Source organism: Sphaeramia orbicularis, chromosome 1 (assembly GCF_902148855.1).
Source record: "Sphaeramia orbicularis chromosome 1, fSphaOr1.1, whole genome shotgun sequence".
NCBI lineage: Eukaryota > Metazoa > Chordata > Actinopteri > Kurtiformes > Apogonidae > Sphaeramia > Sphaeramia orbicularis.
The window spans coordinates 39,541,795-39,561,010 of NC_043957.1; the positions used below are offsets into that span (position 1 = coordinate 39,541,795).

Sequence of the window (19,216 nt, forward strand, 5' to 3'; positions counted from 1 at the left end):
TTTCTCAGGAGGAAGAGACTACAGCGGACACCCCAGCGGTGGTTAAGGATTCCATTGAAGGTGTGGCTCCATCTTCACCTGTGTCAGTTTCAGTATCTGAATCTACAGAGCCAATGGAAACAGACTCTAACACTGCAAATGCCAAGGACTCTGAGGCTACAACAGCGCAAACAGGCGATGAAAAGCCTTCTCCAAAGTCTACTGCTCCTCAAACAGCTTCCTCTTCTGCAACGGTTCCGAAGCAAAAAACTGAAGTGAAAGAAGAGGACATGAAAGAAGAGGCAGTAGACACAAACGATGTGATTAAAGGATCGGTGAAAGAGGAAAAGATGGACCTGAGCTCAGTGAAAGTGGAGACCAAAAAAGGAAAAACTAAAGTTGGACCACACATAAAACAATCTCGTCCCTCATCCACTCCACCATCTAATACAGGTATAAAGAGTATGTCAAAGTGTTCTCTACTGAAAGTTAAGTTTAAAATCCAAAAACAATCAATCATTCGATCAAATTGTATTTGTATAACTTCACATCATAACAAAAGTTATCTCATGACACTTTACATTTGGAACTGTTTGGACCACACTCTCAAGCCAATTTACAGAAACCCAACAGAATCCTCGGGAAGCAAACACTCGGTGACAGTGGTGAGGAAAAAGTTCCTTTTAACAGGCAGAAACCTTAAGCAGACCCCAGCTCATGGAGGATGGTCGTCTGCCTTGATCAGTTGGGGTTAAGGAGAGAGGGTTAAAGGAAGAGAGAGAGAGATTGGGGGAGGGGGAGAGAAGGGGGGAGACGATGGTTGCACTGCAAACTCAACAGTAACTGTTAAACATAACTAACAGTGGATATTTTACAACTGCAGCTGTTAGTACCAATAAGAGAAACTTCTACCATCTATGTGACTATATAATAAACACTATAACAACTAAATGGATAAAGGAATGATGGCAACGGAGGCAGGAGAGAAGCAGGACCACAGTAGCCGGTCCAGAGATGATCTAGGGAAAACGTGTGAGGACATAAAGCACAGAGACGTCAAGTCGGTAACATGCATTTGCTGGGGCGTGACTGGAGGAGGAGAGAGGAAGAGGACCAGAGGAGAGGTCACTGTATCATGATGAGTCTCCCAGCAGTCTAAGCCTATAACAGTATAACCAAGAGCAGCCTGAGCCACCCTAACTATAAGTTTCATCTAAAAGGAAAGTTTTAAGCCTACTTTTAAACATAGAAAGGGTGTCTGCCTCCCAGGCTGAGGCAGGGAGGCGGTTCCACAGCAGAAGAGCTTGATAGCTGAAGGCTCTAGCTCCCGTCCTACTTTTGGAGATTCTGGGAACCACCAGTAAGCCTGCATGTTGACAGAGTAGTGCTCTAGATGGATTGTAGGGAACTAAGAGCCCTTTCAGATAAGTAGGTGCAGGGCCATGAAGGAACTGAACATGATCTCCAAGTTGAGTTTCACATTAAGCATCCACAAAAATCTGAGTGAAAACTAACAGAATTACCACAAATCCTACTCTTAAAAGCAGCTCATTCTGCTGTTTAGACCATTTTATACGGCTATGTAGATTCATGGTCAGTGAAAAGATGTGATTTAAAAGAGAATTAAAGTGCTTCCATGAAGTTTGTGATCTGAAAGCAGCTGTCAGATTTGCTCTACAACTACAACTACTACTTTACACATACCTTTCTCTTGCCTGTTCTACCTACTTGCTAAAATCCCAAGTTGTTGCTCAGTCTTCACAACCATAAAACTCATATTTGACTGGCAATATTGTCTTTTGGCTGTCTTGTTCTGCTGCTTAGAGTACCAGCTGAGTGTGACCTAAACTTTTCTTTTAACGCGACAATACCAGAAAATGTTTTATGTAGAACAGGATCCAAATGGCTTACACATGGTAATAACCAGACTTTGTTTCCCAATAGTGCCAGAGGAGAAGTGTTCTACATCAGGCCTGAAGCGCACTTTATCAGAGGGATTTGAAAAAGAGGGACAAACCGTAAAACGAGATGGGAAAAGGCCCAAGATGGAAAGAGAGGAGCTGGAGGCTCAGCTGGAACTCAAAATTACTGCTAAAGCGGGGAGTCACCATAAACTTGAAAAGGTACGTAAGGAACTGGCAATCTGCACTTTTATTGCTAGTGTAAGCCAACTCAACTGAACTCTACATTCACATCTCTTCATTCTCAGATTGTGCAACAGCTAGTGGAGGAACGGTTGCGGGTGATGCAGCTGACAATTTTCGACAAAAATTTCCAGGAGCTGAAGGACAGAGTAGAAAAGATCGACTGTGCCACGAAACACCAAACCGCCATTAACACACTTCAAGTAAGCAAACAACAATACTAGCTGGGGAAATAATTTGATTATCAGTGCTAGCTAGTTAATAATGTTGCATCAGTCCTAGCTTTTGTAGTCTATTTTAAATCATCCTCCTCTATACTTTTAGATCAAGATAGCTCGGTTATCGAAGAAGTTTGGAGAGGCCAATCAGGCATCAGAAAACAAAAGGAAACAGGAGGTAAGAGTTTATTTCCTCACTTGCTTTGATCCATGTACCAGTTTGTACTAGAAAATATTTTGACAACAAGCTTTGTTTTTTTCTGCAGGCACTTGCTGTTGCTGCAGCAGCTGCTGCTGCTACTGCTGCCACTGCCAAGACTGCCACTGTTACAAACAGCCCTCAAGCTCAACGGTAAGTGTGACCTGCTCAGAGTACCTCGCATATAGATCTGCTACCGCATGATATCTGTTAATATATTAATTTAAATGTTTTGGAGGGATTTTTAGAACACATTTTACAGTACAGTCTTTCATTTGCCATGTGACAAAAAAATTGAATTTCAGAGCTTGATGTAATTTTTCATGCATTTCTTGATCAGCAGTGTGTGCACTTAATAATACTGTGTGAATTTGATTTGGCCTTTGTATGAACGTGACAATACCGGACTGAAGCCAGTACAGCACGGAATCGTTCCCAGCGTTCATAGCTGACATTGTCCCAGGTTGCTATCTGTAATCACAACAGAATTGAAATCTAATGGACAGAACATCCTCCAATTCCATACTTTTTTGGAAACCATGATTTCATGTCCATTGTTCGGTTTGTCAGGATCAACTTTTTAAAGTCTTACTTCAGTCAAAATATTCCGTAAGTCTGGTTTGGAATAAGCAAACACACGTTGCAGTGTGTTTTGAATCTACAAAGTAGCCCCGCGTGGGTCCAGGTCTTGAGTCTTGTGACGTTCTACAATGTGAAGCCTGAGCGTTACCTCAGGCAGTGCAGATTGTAGTTACAACTGCACCTCTCCTCCCAACAGCGTGCTCCGTCGGCAGGCAGTAGAGCTGCAGCCTGAGGTTCCCAGAGAGGGCATGGTGCCCTCTGTTGGTGAGACTCCTGCACACTCAATGAAGACAGAGGAGGAGGATGAGGGGAGAGATATATCCCCTCATACTGCCATGGCGAAAAAGCTGGCAGAATACAATGAAGGAAAATGCAGAGCAGACATTAAACTCCGCACTATCACTTCCCACTTGGAGAAAGTCCTGTACCGCAATTGCCAGAGACGCTCAGCGAGTCCCAGAGCGGATCGCTATGCATCCTTCATATTCCGTTACTTAGTCCCATATGATGTCTACTGTGAATGGGTCACGAAGGTCAACTATGTTGGATTATTGGGCAAGGAAGCCCTGCCCACAAACTTAAGGAGGACTATGAGGATGTACATTGAGTATCGATTTCCTGAATTATCATGTGACAGCTGGAGAGAAATTCGTGACGTTATCAATGAATTGCTACGAGTGAAAAGAAGACCGGAATTTTTTCGATGTACTGAAGACAGAACTGCTGTGGCTCTTTGGTAGTCATATCCTACAGGAACAGAAGCATACTGGGACAATAGTCATCAAGTGTCATTTTGATTAAACATTTTGTTTAAATATCACCTTCATTACAAATAGACTGGTGTCAACGTTCTTAAAAACTAGTATAAAAGTGATAATAATCCCTGCTGACTTGTACATCTAAATTTGTGGAACTGGCATTACATTTATATGAAGTTTATTCATGTTCTGACAAATCCTTGAATGAAAACTGAAACATGTTCTTCAAATATGAGGTGCAGTTGTGCCACAGATTGTTCAAAGCTGACTATGGAATGGAATAAAGTGGATTATCAGCACCTAACCACTCTCAGGCATCTTCCTCTAGTGAACATAAACCCATCTAAGCAATGTCTTTAAACAGGCCAGTCCGGACATCTGTGGAGGTAAAGACTCCAGCAGCCGCTCCAACATCTGGCACACTCGGTAAGTAGCAGGATTATAATTATATATTATAATAAAAGTGTTTTATTTTTTCCTTTAACTTAAAATAAGGCATAGAGTAGTAGCACATAGTGGTTTTGTGGCATCCTTTTGCCACAAAGAAGGTGTGGGTGTTTGGTTCTGATTCTTGTGTTGTATTTTCTGTTTTGAGATTTAAAATTTTTAGAGTGGTTGTAGGGTTTATGCTGATAAGAAAGAAAAGAACAGCCAGCTTAATCAGTTCTGTGATTTATCAGTTGTCTACGTACTCCTCCCTTTGTTTGCCTTTAGTAGAGTATGCCACATGTCACTATATTGAGGAAGTCTAAAGTATAGGAATAAAGTGTTTCTTTTAGACATAAGACGTAAGTTTGTGTAAGTGCCTGTCTAAGTGTTTTTTTACCCACTGCATACAGGGATAAACAAAAAAATGTTCAGTGGACTTTGATGCACAAGTGTCTTGTTGCAGGTCCCTAAACACTCTAAAATCTGATAACTTTAGTTTTAGGCCATAAAATGTCTTAAATATGATTTTGCCAGGTCTTACCCCTCAGCCCTCCTTTGACCCTTTTTACGGCTTTTTGTATTTTTTGTTCTCATTTTGGCAGTTATGCTGAGATGGTTTCTGAGAAAGATGTTATTTTTGAAATGCATTTTGGAATTTCTGCATCAATACTAAAAAAAAAAATCTACCGTCTAGAGAGAGATGTGGACTGTAAAAGCAATGATTCTTACAGCATTTTCTATGATCATAATAAAAGTTTGGGAACTAATAAGCAGCAAATCCCTTCAGAACAGAACGTAAACAAGGTAGCCAGGTGCCTCAATTAGTCGATGCAGGTGGGAGGGCAGTGAGAGGAGAGCAATGGTTGGCCAGCAGTGACTGGGCGAAGGCGACGGTGCCATTTTTGCAATAGGAGCCGCAACGGCAGCTGCAGATGTGGACAGCACATTTGTAGAGCCCATACCTCCATGCTTTGCAACACCTGCTGCCCCTGAGACTCAGTGTCTTTGTTTTTTTTTTTTTTTTTTTATCAATTTACATGTATTGACGTGTTTGAAATAAATTTAATTTCAGAATTCAAAATGTAGTATTTGTTTCATGTTTCATATTTTTATGAAGGTTATTTATTTATGATGTCCCTTTGAGTGCTGCAGGAGGGAAAGTGATTTTAAAAGATATATACTTTTTGTGGTATTACAAAAAATACAAAAAAATTTGTGTTGTTGCTAATCATACCCCAGACTGATGATCCATGCAAAAATAAAAGCCACTGTGCATTCATCAAATAGAAAATAATTCTTGATGATAATGAACTGGCATTTAGAGGGTTACAATTATGAAAATGAATTCACATTTTCTGTACATGGTAACTGAAGTTAATGACAAAAAAAGTATGTTGTTTAATTTTAGGTTTTGTTTTTGTTTTTTTTTAAAAGGAGGGACTGAGTGTTAAGAAGTGATTGACTCTTGTGTTTGTTTTTAAGCCTTAATAAAATGTTTGGACCCTAAATAATTTTAAACCTGCATTACCTTGTGCAATAAAATGGTCAGATTAGGAGCTTTAGGTGTAAAGATGTTAAGAGTCACATGGAAAGTCAAAAGAACATAAAGCTGCCACCAAAGCAACTGGTGAAACCATTCCGTTGTGTAAAATGGTTGTGTTCATATCTGAGATCTTTAACATCCTGCCCCAGTGCAGCTGGATTTGAATAGGTCTTGTGTCATTGCTCTTTAAAAAGTTTAAACAAGATTAAAATATAACTAATTGAACAAAAAATGTATTGAAGCAACAAGGTTCACTTGATAACAACAGTTCCATGTATGGCCTCAGTCTGACATAACCTTTTTATTTTTTTTCTCCATAATGTCCACAGTAAATCCCCCCCCTTCAGCCCCTCCAGCCTCAGCTGCAGTTTCAACACCCACCTCCACCACAGTGGTTCCACAGGCTCCCATCCTCCAGCTGATCCCCTCCACCTCTAATGCTGCTTCCACCTTGGCCACCGGCATCACGACCCAGAGTCCGACCGGCACCCTGCTGTTGAAGACGGCCCCTGGGAACAGCATGGTGGCCGCAGGCCAGCCGCTCCTCATCCAGCTGCCTTTATCCATGGCCAACGGTCAGACAGGAACGCTGGTCAACATCCCCGTCTCCTCTCTGTCTGCAGTCACTTCTCTTAACAAGGCCAAGACCACTGCACCCACTACCACATTTATACTCAAACCTGCTCCTGCCACTACCACCACTTCAGCCTTGCCATCAGCCACTGTTCCCACACTCCAGTCGTCCACGGTGTCCTCTGGCCAGATCTCTCTGGCTCGTGCTGTGTATCAAGGCGGTGCAGGGGGGATAACTACTCCTAATGCAGGAATATCTGTGACCACAGCCAGAACACCATCTCAGTCGGTCTCTGTAGCTGGAGCTATGTCTTCAGCATCTTCACCGGCAACATCTGGGCCGGCAGCCACAGGTTCTACTGCACCAGGACCCCCACAGGGAACGTCTCTGACATCAAAGACAGGTGAGTTTTGTGTCATGTGCGGGCAAACCACGCTGCAATCAGCAACTTGTCCTGATTGTTGGTTGTTGACTATGAGAAAAATCTAAATAAGACTTTGAGACACAGTCCTTGTAAGTTTGATAGTTGTGCTGATACTGTTTGTTCACTTGAGGCAGTTTTAGTTACGTTCACGGTGCAACCCTTACTGACAATTGTGAGCCATTCCTTGGATCCAATTTTGCCAGCTCACATTATTTTTTGAAATGCAGCCAATATCAGTTTCTAGTGTAACCTGGTGATAGTTTTGTACTGAGACAGATTCACTGAAGAAAAGTAAGAAATGTGGCATACAGGTGTACCACTTTCCCCACTGTCTCAAGATATTGCATCTTTATTCTCCTCTGTTTTTTAATCATCTCCACTGTGGTTATTTAGCAAAGCAGGAAAAAAATCAAAACAAAGATGTCATACTCCCAACAATCATGAGAAATGTAGATTTAGAGTGATGTCATGCTTCAATTACGTTGCAAATAATCAGACCTGTACCTTATAGAGGACCACAGATAGAAGTGTCCCAAATCAGAATTCAATGTGAATTGTGCTGTCGACCCTGTCATGCATGTTTTGTCTTTCCACTGATTTTTGTATGAAAAAAAACAAAAACAAAAAAAAACACTTTCATATGGCCCATATGAGAAAAGCAACACTTTGGCCCACATTTACCTCCTGTGTGACAAGCCTTTCATAAAAAGGGTCCATGGGTCTATCTGCTCTCTTCTTCTCCCATTGAAATGATTTTATTTATCTGACTCAATTGTTGTCTTTTACAGACAACCAAGCAGCTGGATCTACTCCTTCCAAAGCAGCTGCTCCAGCAGCACGCCCCAAAGGCTCTGTCATCGACCTCACTGAAGATGATGATGATGTGCAAGGTAAGGTTGAGATGTCCCTTTAGCAAACTGTTACATACCTGTTTTATGTTAAGACAACCTGTTGATCTAATTATATTGTATCCTACAGTTACAGGTGTGACTAAGAGCACCGCTGTTACAACACCTTCCAGTACCCAGCGCTCTCATCCACTTGTGATCAGCATTCCTAACAGTAAGACCACCACCATTTATTCATAAAATGAGAAAAGGAGGTTTTGTGCAAGCATGCAATAATTTTTCATTGATTTTTCTGGATCTTAGGCACAATAATATTGAAAATTAACCAAGTCAACAAAAAAATGTAATCCAAAAGTAACACCATGTTGTGTGTTTGCCATCTCAATAAGTACTTATTTTGACATCTTTGCTTTTTTTGTCCGTAGGTACAGCAAGGTCATCCCCAAACTCCAATTCAAACTCTTCCAGCAATCCACAGCTGACAATCCACCATCGCCCCCCACTGGTGAGGATCCAAAACTACCACTAAGACAGATGGCATTTACTGTACCCCGCAGATGAGTCTCGGGAATTGTCATTTTACATGGTTATATATTTGTTATGAATGTGTTTCAATCATCAGACCTTTTGTCTTGGTTTTTTACCCAACAACTATATAGGAGTTACATTCCTCTTCTTGGTCGATAAATAACTTTCTTTGTAACCCTACTACAACCAGTTAATGTATGATGACAAACTGGCCCTATTACAACATATTACATCTCCTTTTCCCAGTGGAATACTTGTTGATGACTTGATGTTCCTTATTTTACAGGACTCTCCGATGAAACGTGCTGTAACCACTGGCACGCCAACCCGGAGCTCCAGCATGACACTGCCTCCTCTTCCCACTGCCCCCGCACCCCCACGCTTACCCCCAGAGGCAGAGAGGACCTCACCTCCTCAACAACCTCAGCTGAAACTGGTGCCGGGGCAGACGGGCATCGTGCTTTCCTGGTGCGTGGCAGAAACTGATCGAACCTGTGCGGCTGTAGAGAGCTATCACCTCTACGCCTTCCACCAAGACAACTCGAGCGGCAACGTTGCACAGCAGCACTGGAAAAAGATTGGGGAGGTGAAAGCCCTTCCTCTGCCTATGGCCTGTACCCTGACCCAGTTCCAGTCCGGCTCCACTTATCATTTCGCTGTTCGAGCCAAAGACATCTATGGACGTTTCGGTGCTTTCTGTGAACCTCAGTGCACAAATGTCATAAATTCAAGCTCTAGTTGAACAGTTAAAGAATGGGAACAGTGTGCTGCGTTTCAAAGTTCATTACTTTTACTTCTTTTGTTGTTGGGAACTTATAATGTGCATTGAACGGTATCTGTAAATATCTCTTTACGTAACAACTGGAGTTCTTGACTGACTTGGAGAATAGAAACAGCAGTTGGTTGGTTCTGTTCAATGTATGTCATGTATTTTTGGTGACTTAAGCTGTTGTATATAATTTAATTCTTTTGCCGACCAACCAAGTCATATATTTATGTCCTTGATTCCTGTTACTTAGACCCAGATGTCTTTTGTTTTATTTGACTATAGGTGACAGGATTATCAGAGTAGACTCAGTATTGCACAGAAATGTATAAATGTGTGGTAGAAACTGAATGATAACTTTTGTAAGTTTTGTCTGGCAACCAGACTTTGATGAACACAATAAAACATTTTATTAAAACCTTGGGTTACTGCATTTTTTTGTTATGAATGTAATACTGTGAAATATCATTGCAGTTGCACTCAGCCAGTATAGTGCCTTGAATACAGCAGTTGCATATCAAGATGCTGAAACATTTAATTGCCAAAATGAGAGTTGTAAAATCCTCTTGTCTTACTGCTGAAACACTACAGCTATATTACATTACTGGCTGCCAATGAGGGACCACACAACTGTCTCCATCAGGGGTCTCAAACTCAGTTTAATTTAGAGGACATACAACCCAACTTGATCCCAAGTGGGTCCAACCATTAAAATAAAAGTATAACACCTTTTACAAAACTCCAAAAAAAATTATTATTTTTTTTAATAACATTTTGAACATGTTAATGATTACAAACTATTCTCACAAAAAATGTAATTAACCTGAACAAGCATGTACTGTGCAGTTTGTTAAGAACAGTATGTTTCATCTTAGCATTTACACATGTGCATTACACCTCACAGATTGCAGTGGATCTATAAAGACAAAACATTTAGTAACAGGGACAACACTGTTAAAATTGCACTTATTTTTCTTACGAAATTTAGGGTTGTTCATTGGTTATTTGCACCTATTGTGAGAGGACAGTGAAACGTGAGAGGATTTTCACAATATGAATTTATTTTTGCCATTTTTCACAATAAAGCAAAAAGGAAAAATTTAGAGTTTTTCGTCATTATTTCTAGGTTTTCATGCAATTATTTTACTGCTCAGACCTGCTGGAAATGGAATTGGGCTGAATATGGCCCCTGAGTTTGACACCCTTGATTTTTTTTTTTTTTATTGCCTGGACTGTTAATATCTTCAGTGTAATTTTTGGATCCTTCGGCGGTTTGTTTTGGCCCGTGGTATGAATTCAGAATGATATTACTAACATCTTTTGGCTTTGCTGAGACCACTAGAAAACACAGTTGTTTGTTGACCCAATGGCCGAGACAAAGAAGCAACACTGCCTTGTTTTTTTCCCCCAGTTTTTGTTGATTTGGAAAAGGCAATCATACAAAACTTCCATTTCAGGTACATTTCAATGTCCACACCTCAAATGTGGATGAGAGAATGATCATTACTAATCCAAGTTTTCTAGTAGAATAAAAGAACAAATATAAGAAGTGGGCAGGAGGAGAGGGCTTGCTCCGCTTCTTCTTCAACAGAACAAAACACATTAAGGTGTGTATGTTTACACAACCCAAACAGGAATGTGTATCATGCATGTGTTTCCACATTACAGGTATACTCATTTCACAGCAATTACAGGTTTTACATAGTCTGTCCATTTTGACCAAATAGGGAAAAAAGATTCCCTATGACCCTTAACCCTTTCATGCATAAGTCACTCCAGTGGACAGTTATTTTCCAGCTGTTCTCTTGTATATTAATGGGTTTAGTTGTTTTAGTTCCATATCAGCCAACACAGTGGACACTTACACTTCATCTCATATCCTGACATTCATACCATTACTGTAACTTTGCTGTTCTTGATAAACCTGATCTGCACTAACATGTTTGAGTGTAAATCAATTGTTGTTTGTTAGACAAGAAGTTTTTTTTTTTTTTTGCACATTATCTCGATGAAGTGAGGAATTAATAGCATTAGAATATGTTAAAAATGTAAGAAGACATCAGATTAGCAGCATTAGACATGTTTTTATTTCATTGTTTTCATATTCCTTTCTGGTGTTGGGTTTTAAACACGTTTCTTTACTTCAAAAATTAAATGCATGGTTATTTTTGTAACTCCACAGAAAAAAAAAAACTTGATTGCATTGTTTTTTCATGCCTAAGGAGGAATAAAAACACTGAAGAAAAATATCTTGACTAAGGTTCTCACAATTAATTCATGAAAGGGTTAAAAGAAAATGTCAACTTCTTCAGAATGTAAATGTCCTGTACAATATCGACCCAACCTTCAATTGTGGGTGCTTCAACATTGCCTTTTCTTTTAAGTGACTTTATAACAACAACAACAACAACAACAACAACGATAATAATAATAATAATAATAATAATAATAATAATAATAATAATAATAATAATAATAATAATAATAATAATAATAATAATAATATGAAGAAGAAGAAGAAGAAGACAATGGCTCCCATATTTTTCATCAAACATTCTGTTAATTTCAGATCATGGCTTCATTAGAATCAGAAGACGTGTATTATTGAACCACAAGGGGGCGCCAGTGGTTCAGGAGCTGACCACAGATTACAACTCTATTAGTCAACGTGTTTCACTAAACTAATTTAACTTTTTGTCTTTAACTTCGAAGAATTTGGCACTATTTAGAGGTAAAATAAAAGTTTTCAGGATTTGATGAAAAATATAACGACCACAGCTTTAAGAATTTAAAGAAGAATACACGTTTAGCTACATAGCACTGTGATGCTAACATGCTAACTCAGCTAAACCGTCAACAGGTAAGTGACGCACATTATTAACTATTAACAATATGGTTAACCAATATTTCATGCCCTTTTTAAACTAATATACTTGTGAAACAGATTGCTAACATATGTTGTTAGTTCATACAATATTATATCATAAAATTTAACATTAAATCTTATCAGACTTTATAGGCTGGTATGTAGGGAATAAATAATGCTGTTTACTCAATTACAAATGATCATTCTATCAGTTTCAGGCAACTTTTATGTTGCAATAGATATTAGAGGAATTACAGACTTGACAGCTTTTTTCCCCTTCATGTTATAATGAGGTTAACAAGTTAACAAATAGTTACAGGTGGATGATTTGCAACAGAAATTAGAAAAAGTTGGGATGCAATAGAAAATACAAATTACATAAGAAAACAATGATTAGAAAATTTACTTTAAGGTTTTATCTAGTCAAGGTTATTTCATTTGTAAATAATACATCTGTTTGTCACATTCAGCCCGTAACACATTTAAGAAAAAGACAGTAAACCACTTTACAATGCTTCACTTTCTTATCCAACACATTTGCATTTTCTTTTTGACAAATGGCCATTACTGAAAAAGTTGTCATCTTGCAGGCAGCATGAGTTGCTCTAACATGAGTTGCTCCAAATGACCTCTGACCTCCAGATTAGGTTTGTGTCCCTGCCCTTAATATACTGATGCATATCCAGATTCATTGACTCTTTTAATTACATTATTCACTGTATAGGATGAAATATTCCAATCCCCTCTTATCCATTGTGTATCCAACTTCTCAACAATTTTTTCAAACATTTCTTGACTATCTGTCAATCATCAGCCCATCTTTGCTCCTAAAGGTCTGAACTTCTCCTGAATGTTGCTTTTGTACCAAATATGGATACAATCACCTGTTCATGACACCTGTTTCAAATCACACAGTTATTTAATTAATTTAACATGTCTTCATTACAAAATAGCCACATTTCAGCCTTTTCTTGAATGTGTTGTTGCCTGAAAGAGAGAAATAGATGTTAATAAATTAATTAAAAATATAGAATATGTTGAGTTCATGCTGACCTCAGTGAAATTCAAGTCAAAGTACATTTTATTATTGTTTTCTTTTTAACTGTTACATTCCATCCCTTGTGTCATTTGGGGTTGCCTATTAAGTAAAAAGCAAATAATTGTCTAAGTAATTGTTAATTATCATACATTAAATTCCCTGCAATTAGACTGTTTATTTGGTCTTTGGTTTCTTGGTCGAGGTTGTTTAAATGTACTAGGGATGTAACAATATCACAATTTTATATCATGATTATTGTGACCAAAATTATCACAGTTATCATTATTATCATGGTATTGTTGAAATTGTGCACAGAATGTTCAAAAAGTGCTTATACACACACTGAAATAATTTAACCAAGTTGTATTTTGGGAAAATAAATAAATAAATGGATAAAATAACAGCACAATGTTTTTTTCTGTTGCAGAAACATTCAAATATTAACATGTAAACATCAAACATACAAATGTTCATTAAAAATGGAACCTTATGGCTATTGTTTGACCATTTTCCATATCAAGTTTGAGTTGTTTTAGTTTCTTTTTTATAGATAGATAGATAGTCAAAGTGCGGTAATCAAACATGGTTATCATGATAATTATAATTTAAACAGTAATACTAACCATCAGGAATTTTACCACAGTTACTCATTATAACTGTTACATCCCTAAAATGTACTGAATTCGTTGTTGAGTAATTTAATCCATAACATGTCATCATATTTGAGAGGTTGTATGTTATATGTTAATTACAGCTGTGAAATAAATGTAGTTAGGGGAAATTAATCAGATAACATAAAAGGTTGGTTGGAAAACAAATTAATGGTCTCTCGATCATTAATTGAAGCACCCAAGTTATTTTTGGAACCACATAAACCAAATCAATGTGGAGAATATCAACTCTAGGTTAAGTTTGCCAGACTTAGTTTACTTCTTTAGTTAGGTTTTGTGTTTAAGCTTTATTTTAAGCTGTAATTTTTGTATTATGTGCTCTAGATTTTCCAATTTTTTTTTCATAAATGAAGTAATGTGAAATTATTTTCTTTTTACAGGAAAAAAAAAAATCAGCAGGAGGACCCCCAAACTTTCACAAACCGGAGAATGCCTTTGATTGTAAGTGTTGCCAGATGTTGCTTACAAGTATGATGAGGATAATGATTGAAAACAACGCGAAAAATAATATAAATGAAATTATTCTAATGCACCTAGAATTACCTGGTAATGCAGACGAATGGAGGTAGTTTTCATTTTCTTTCCAGCACTGATGTGTTCACTTGGATAGACGATAGAGTCTTTTTTAAAGTTGATATTTTGACCACATCTTATAGGATTTGCACATTTTGTGTGAGAAGATGATATTGCGAAAATGCAATTTTTAAAAAATAAAAAAAGTAATTTATTACATTTATTTATTTTTGTTTATAATCAGAGGTGTCAAGTAACGAAGTACAAATACTTTACCTTACTTAAGTAGGAATTTTGGTTATCTATACTTCACTGGAGTAATTATTTTTCAGCCAACTTTTTACATCTACTCCTTACATTTTCACACAATTATCTGTACTTTCTACTCCTTACATTTTAAAAATAGACTTGTTACTCCTGTTTCATTTTGGCTTGTTTTGCATTCCAGCTTGTTGTTCAAATAAAAAAAAACTATCCAGATAAATGGTGCCATCTGGATAGAGTGAATTTGATTGTGGTTGGATGAGAAGTGTAAACATTTACCATTCCATCACCCTATTTGTATGTGATCCATTGCACCTGACTCTTTGCACCATTACAGTACTTATAGACAACTAGTCATCATATGTTCCGCTCCATGAAATACACATTAATGCTCAGTAGTACTCATATATGGTTCTTTAATACATTTGTTTTGGACTAAAATGCGTTCATTTTCAATGGGCATATATGCGGCTAAAACAGGTAGACTAGTGCATCCCAAATGTTTCAAACATTAACATTTTAATATAACATTATAGTCATTATGGCCTTTAGAAAAATGTTTTTTGGGGAGGTGGGGTAGTGCACTATAGGCCCCTGTGGCACCGCCTAAGCTTTTGTCCTAATTGCATTTTTCCCCCTGACATTTACTTTTATACTTTAAGTAGTTTTGAAACCAGTACTTTTATGCTTTTACTTGAGTTAAAAGCTTGAGTTGATACTTCAACTTCTACAAAAGTCTGTTTTAACCCTAGTATCTATACTTCTACATGGGAATGAATGTGAATACTTTTGACACCTCTGTTTATAACAGTTCAGTGTTTCCTGTGGAATTGATCTCTTGGTGTGGTAGTGTGTCATCTGGGGGGGGGGGATACTTATTCAATAAGTAGGCCTACTCAGTGCAGAAAGAAATCCTGTCATGCGCTGATCTTCTGATTACCTCAGAAATGTGCGGTGCCACGTACAATTTTTACTCCGTATTATTTTTGTACTTTTCACTCATGCGCACTACTTGGGCAAATTTGGTACAGCATAGAGCATACTGCTTTAACACTTATGTTATTTTTACCTCCATTAATTGTGTAGTTTTGAACATCCAAATAAAGTGAAATTTACTATAGTAAATGATAAACAGGGTAAATTCAGTACGACAGGTTTCACTACCGGATCACTACACGATGTTTACAGAAAGAATGCGGTTTTGCAGTTCTGATGTTTTGGAGCATGTGCATAATTCTTAGGGGGTAAAAATTGTGCAGCGACACGGAACGTGCGTGGCTTCTTATTGAAGATAGTAGGCCTAGTATAGATTATACATGTGTATAATAAGTCTAATGAGACAGTGATGATTTTTTTGTATCAACATGTATGGTGTTGCAGCAAGGATTTTGCCCTTACCAGTGGAAATGTTGTAGTTAATTTCCAAAAAACATTGTTCAAACATTCATTTTCACCTGTTAGCACTGTTTAACAATAGAGGGAGCCATTGCTTTCCTTATGGAAACAGTTTTCTTGACAATTGTTGCAGCAGCTCTTCTTTACTGTAGCATCTTTCTAATTCAGAATCCTACAGAGGGACCCACCTCCACATGTCTTTTCCCTCTCTCTTTGTGTGTCTCTGTCTGTGTGTTGCTCTCTCTCTCTTTCCGTCTCTCTATGTAGGAGGGGGAGGAGAGCAAGTGAGTGCAGTTTGAGTTGTGCTCTGCGCTCTACGCCTGCCAGAGGTGTGTTTCGGCTCCACTCTCTGAATCTCTGGTTATCAGCCCCCCACCATGCAGCCTGCCTGAGTGCCATGTCAAACAGCTGTGTTGGCAGAGGGTTACCGCTCATCTAAAGGGAAGGTAGCATCTTGCTTTGAGGAGGACAGAAGATTAAAGAAGACTGACCAGTTGCAGAGAGAGGGGGGAGATAACTGAAAGCCCCCCCTCCTCGCCTCACCTAACAGAGCAAAAACGGAAGGCTTTGGAGTATTCAATTTTTTCTTTCGTTTTATATTTTTCTTATTCCTCATCGCGGTGCTGGGAGGTGCTTCATCTTTTCATATAGTGTCTCTCTCCATCATCTGCCTTCTCATCTATTTCTCCATCTACTTGGTGTATAATTTCCTCTATTTATGAGTGAGAGAAAAGAGAAAGGAAGGAGGAGTTTTTGTTCAATTTTTATCCTTTCCTTTTCTCCACTTTCCCCACCCTTTCACCTCTCACTGTCATACCTGTCAGTCCCTCCATTCAGTTCCATCTGTAGCTGCTGTCATCACTTCATCATTACCCATTCTACGTCTCTCTGTCTTTAATCTGATGTTATGTGAACTTGGATGAATTTTCTACAAAAACAACAAAAAACTCCTCATGAATGACTCTTTTTTTTCCCTTTTCCTTCTCTTTTGGTCCCTCCACACCCATTTTCTTTGCATCACACTCTTGGGGGATTCTTTAATGTTACTCTAGGTAGGTTAACTATCGTGTCTGTCTATCTGTCTGTCTGTGTGTATTTGTGTGTGCTTTACGTATACATAAAACACACATTAACACACACATGCACTCGCACGTGATGAATTATGGCTAAAAAACATTGTTCGGTAAATCGATTTTGGTCTGGTCTCGAACCGTCTCCACATCCTCCTCATCTGTTTTTGTCACCATGGCAATCTGCGCCCATTTTTAATTGTTGTTTTTAAAACAGTCTTTTTTAAGTGTGCACATGTCACGTCCCCTTTTCATGCATTTGTTTTGCAACTTGTTTTAAGGCAACACAAGAAAAAAACTAAAGATGGATGAACAAGATGGATTTCTAGATCTTATTTTGATCCACAGATTATTATAATTGGCAGCTCAGTTTGAAGTAAATGAAATTCTTTGTGTAATATATATTGTGCTGCATTCAAAGTTCGCTAATGGCCATCTTGTCTCATTAACAGTGTATCCCATTTCATGCCTGATTTATGCTTATTTTCATTCAGCCAGTCCATCAGCAGCCATTAGTTCTTCCACTGCCCCCCAACCCACCCCCCCACCCCCTCCTCATATGACCCCCCCTTCCCAAACACGCACACAACATACACTCCTTACTGTCGAAACATTTCTCCTGGATTGAATTCTCATGCTTAAGAGTGGTTTCAATTGCCTTTTTCTTCTTTTAAATGATTTCCACCCACAACTGGCCATGTTTCATTCCTAAAGCCCCTCTATTTCCCTCCACTTGTCTTCATCCTCATCCTCTATCAGGCAACAGAGACCGGTTTGCGTTAGTTGGATGTTGAATCGTGGATTAAGCGGGTGATGCCTTGCTGTGGATTTGAGGTGCTATAGACAGTGTGTGCAGGTTATAGATAGAGACAGACTGATAGACAGATAAAAATAGATAGATGTTAAGTCCCATTTCATCACTACCCTGCTCTTTTATTCTATCACATTTCCTTCCTTTTGTTTTTGTTGTCTTTGCTCACTGCCACACCTTTTTGGAGGCCCTTTTTTAAGCATTACTAGTCAATTCTAACTAAGTTTTTAGTCTATGCTTTAATGGACGTCTACCTGAGATTGCCTGTGCATTCAACTTTAAGTGAAAAATTATGCTCTGTAGATTAGGCCCACAGCAGCCACTGTAGTCTCATTGTTTTCCTTTCTCATGGACTGAAAAAGGGGCTTAACAAATACCTCTTTCTTTATTGTTCTGAGAGTGGGATGTCGTCATGAAGGAAAATGAAGGACCACTTGTTTTGCTCTGTCTTTGCTTTTGTGTCTCAAATCTGCTCCTCTGTAAAACATCTCCACTACAGTCTATAAATTATGTGTTACAGAAAAGAGTTAATTAGGTGAGTAGTGAATTAATATAGCACCCACTTCTTCTCAACTGAGTGTCTGCACATGCATGAACAGTAGGTGTGTACTGTGTGTGTATGTGTGTGTGTGTGTGTGTGTGTGTGAGTGTGTGCGCGTGTACAAAAAGTCAGCTTATCAAATAAGAGTGCATGTGTGTGTACATGTGTGCGTGCTTTAAAGTGCATGATACTGAAATGTATTCAGCATGAACTTTCATCAGCAGGTTTCCTGTGAAGGGTATTTTTATATTTTCCACCATGTTCGCTCGTACAGTTAAACCGTTCTTCACCCTGCTGTGACTAATTGGTTGTTTATCAGGCCAAGACTTTGATCTCTATCCATATTCTTTATTTTTGCTATCTCTGAATTTCATGTATTATCACATCTTTAAATGGCAATTCTGAGCAATAGAACCTCAGTGATGATTTAATTCAGAACAGAATCCTCACCAAAGTACTTCTTTTAGTCAAAATCTCTCCTCGTCAGCGTAGAACACTTGACTCACTCAATTAGTCCAGTGCAGTGTGCAGGTGCATGCATTTAAATGCATTATTTTAGTCCTCTGCCTCTCCTTGTTGTGTATTTTAGTTTTGAAACTACTGCCATGTTGGTGCCCTCCTCCTACACTACTCTTTGTCTTGTTTCCTGCTCGATGGATCCACAACAGATCTCTGAAAATGAACTCTGGAAATGAATCACAGACTCAGTGTGATTCATACACCAGCTTTACTGTATTAGACTCTACAGCATGACCCTAATGAGTACACTGTATACTATAGATGACATACTAAGCTGGATGTCTCTTAGTGCATCTTACACTGGTCATTGTGGATGATTTCTCAAATGAATCAATACCATGAATATGTATAGTTAGATATATTTATATCTGCTGCATAAGCAGGAAGTCATTGCTCCACTATCAAGTATTATTACAACTAAAATAGTTAATAAAGGACTCAGATAATTAAGAAATGATTAATGAGAAACATGATTAGAATGTTGTGTCACAGTGGATTAACCAGACTGATGTTTTGGCAATTATTTCAAGCCAAG

The 19,216-nt window shown here is 38.4% G+C and overlaps 2 protein-coding genes across 7 annotated transcripts in view; both read left to right on the forward strand.

Moving 5' to 3' along the window:
- Positions 1-9,415, forward strand: part of atf7ip (activating transcription factor 7 interacting protein) — a 32,020-nt gene extending 22,605 nt beyond the window's left edge. For 5 of the 6 annotated variants that reach the window (XM_030147565.1, XM_030147591.1, XM_030147573.1 and 2 more), the window contains 11 exons: positions 9-432; positions 1,924-2,102; positions 2,189-2,326; positions 2,448-2,519; positions 2,608-2,693; positions 4,245-4,306; positions 6,173-6,829; positions 7,639-7,740; positions 7,829-7,912; positions 8,124-8,203; positions 8,513-9,415. In XM_030147565.1, the coding sequence (XP_030003425.1) occupies positions 9-432; positions 1,924-2,102; positions 2,189-2,326; positions 2,448-2,519; positions 2,608-2,693; positions 4,245-4,306; positions 6,173-6,829; positions 7,639-7,740; positions 7,829-7,912; positions 8,124-8,203; positions 8,513-8,968 (2,340 nt within the window). In that variant the 3' untranslated portion in view covers positions 8,969-9,415. The remainder of the gene's footprint in view (positions 1-8; positions 433-1,923; positions 2,103-2,188; positions 2,327-2,447; positions 2,520-2,607; positions 2,694-4,244; positions 4,307-6,172; positions 6,830-7,638; positions 7,741-7,828; positions 7,913-8,123; positions 8,204-8,512) is intronic. The other variant, XM_030147602.1, reaches the window with a different exon arrangement.
- Positions 9,416-16,045: 6,630 nt separating this feature from the next.
- The window catches only part of grin2bb (glutamate receptor, ionotropic, N-methyl D-aspartate 2B, genome duplicate b), a 102,244-nt gene continuing 99,073 nt past the window's right edge, over positions 16,046-19,216 (forward strand). The window contains 1 exon segment of the mRNA XM_030147306.1: positions 16,046-18,156. The gene's annotated coding sequence lies outside the window, so the exon portion shown is untranslated.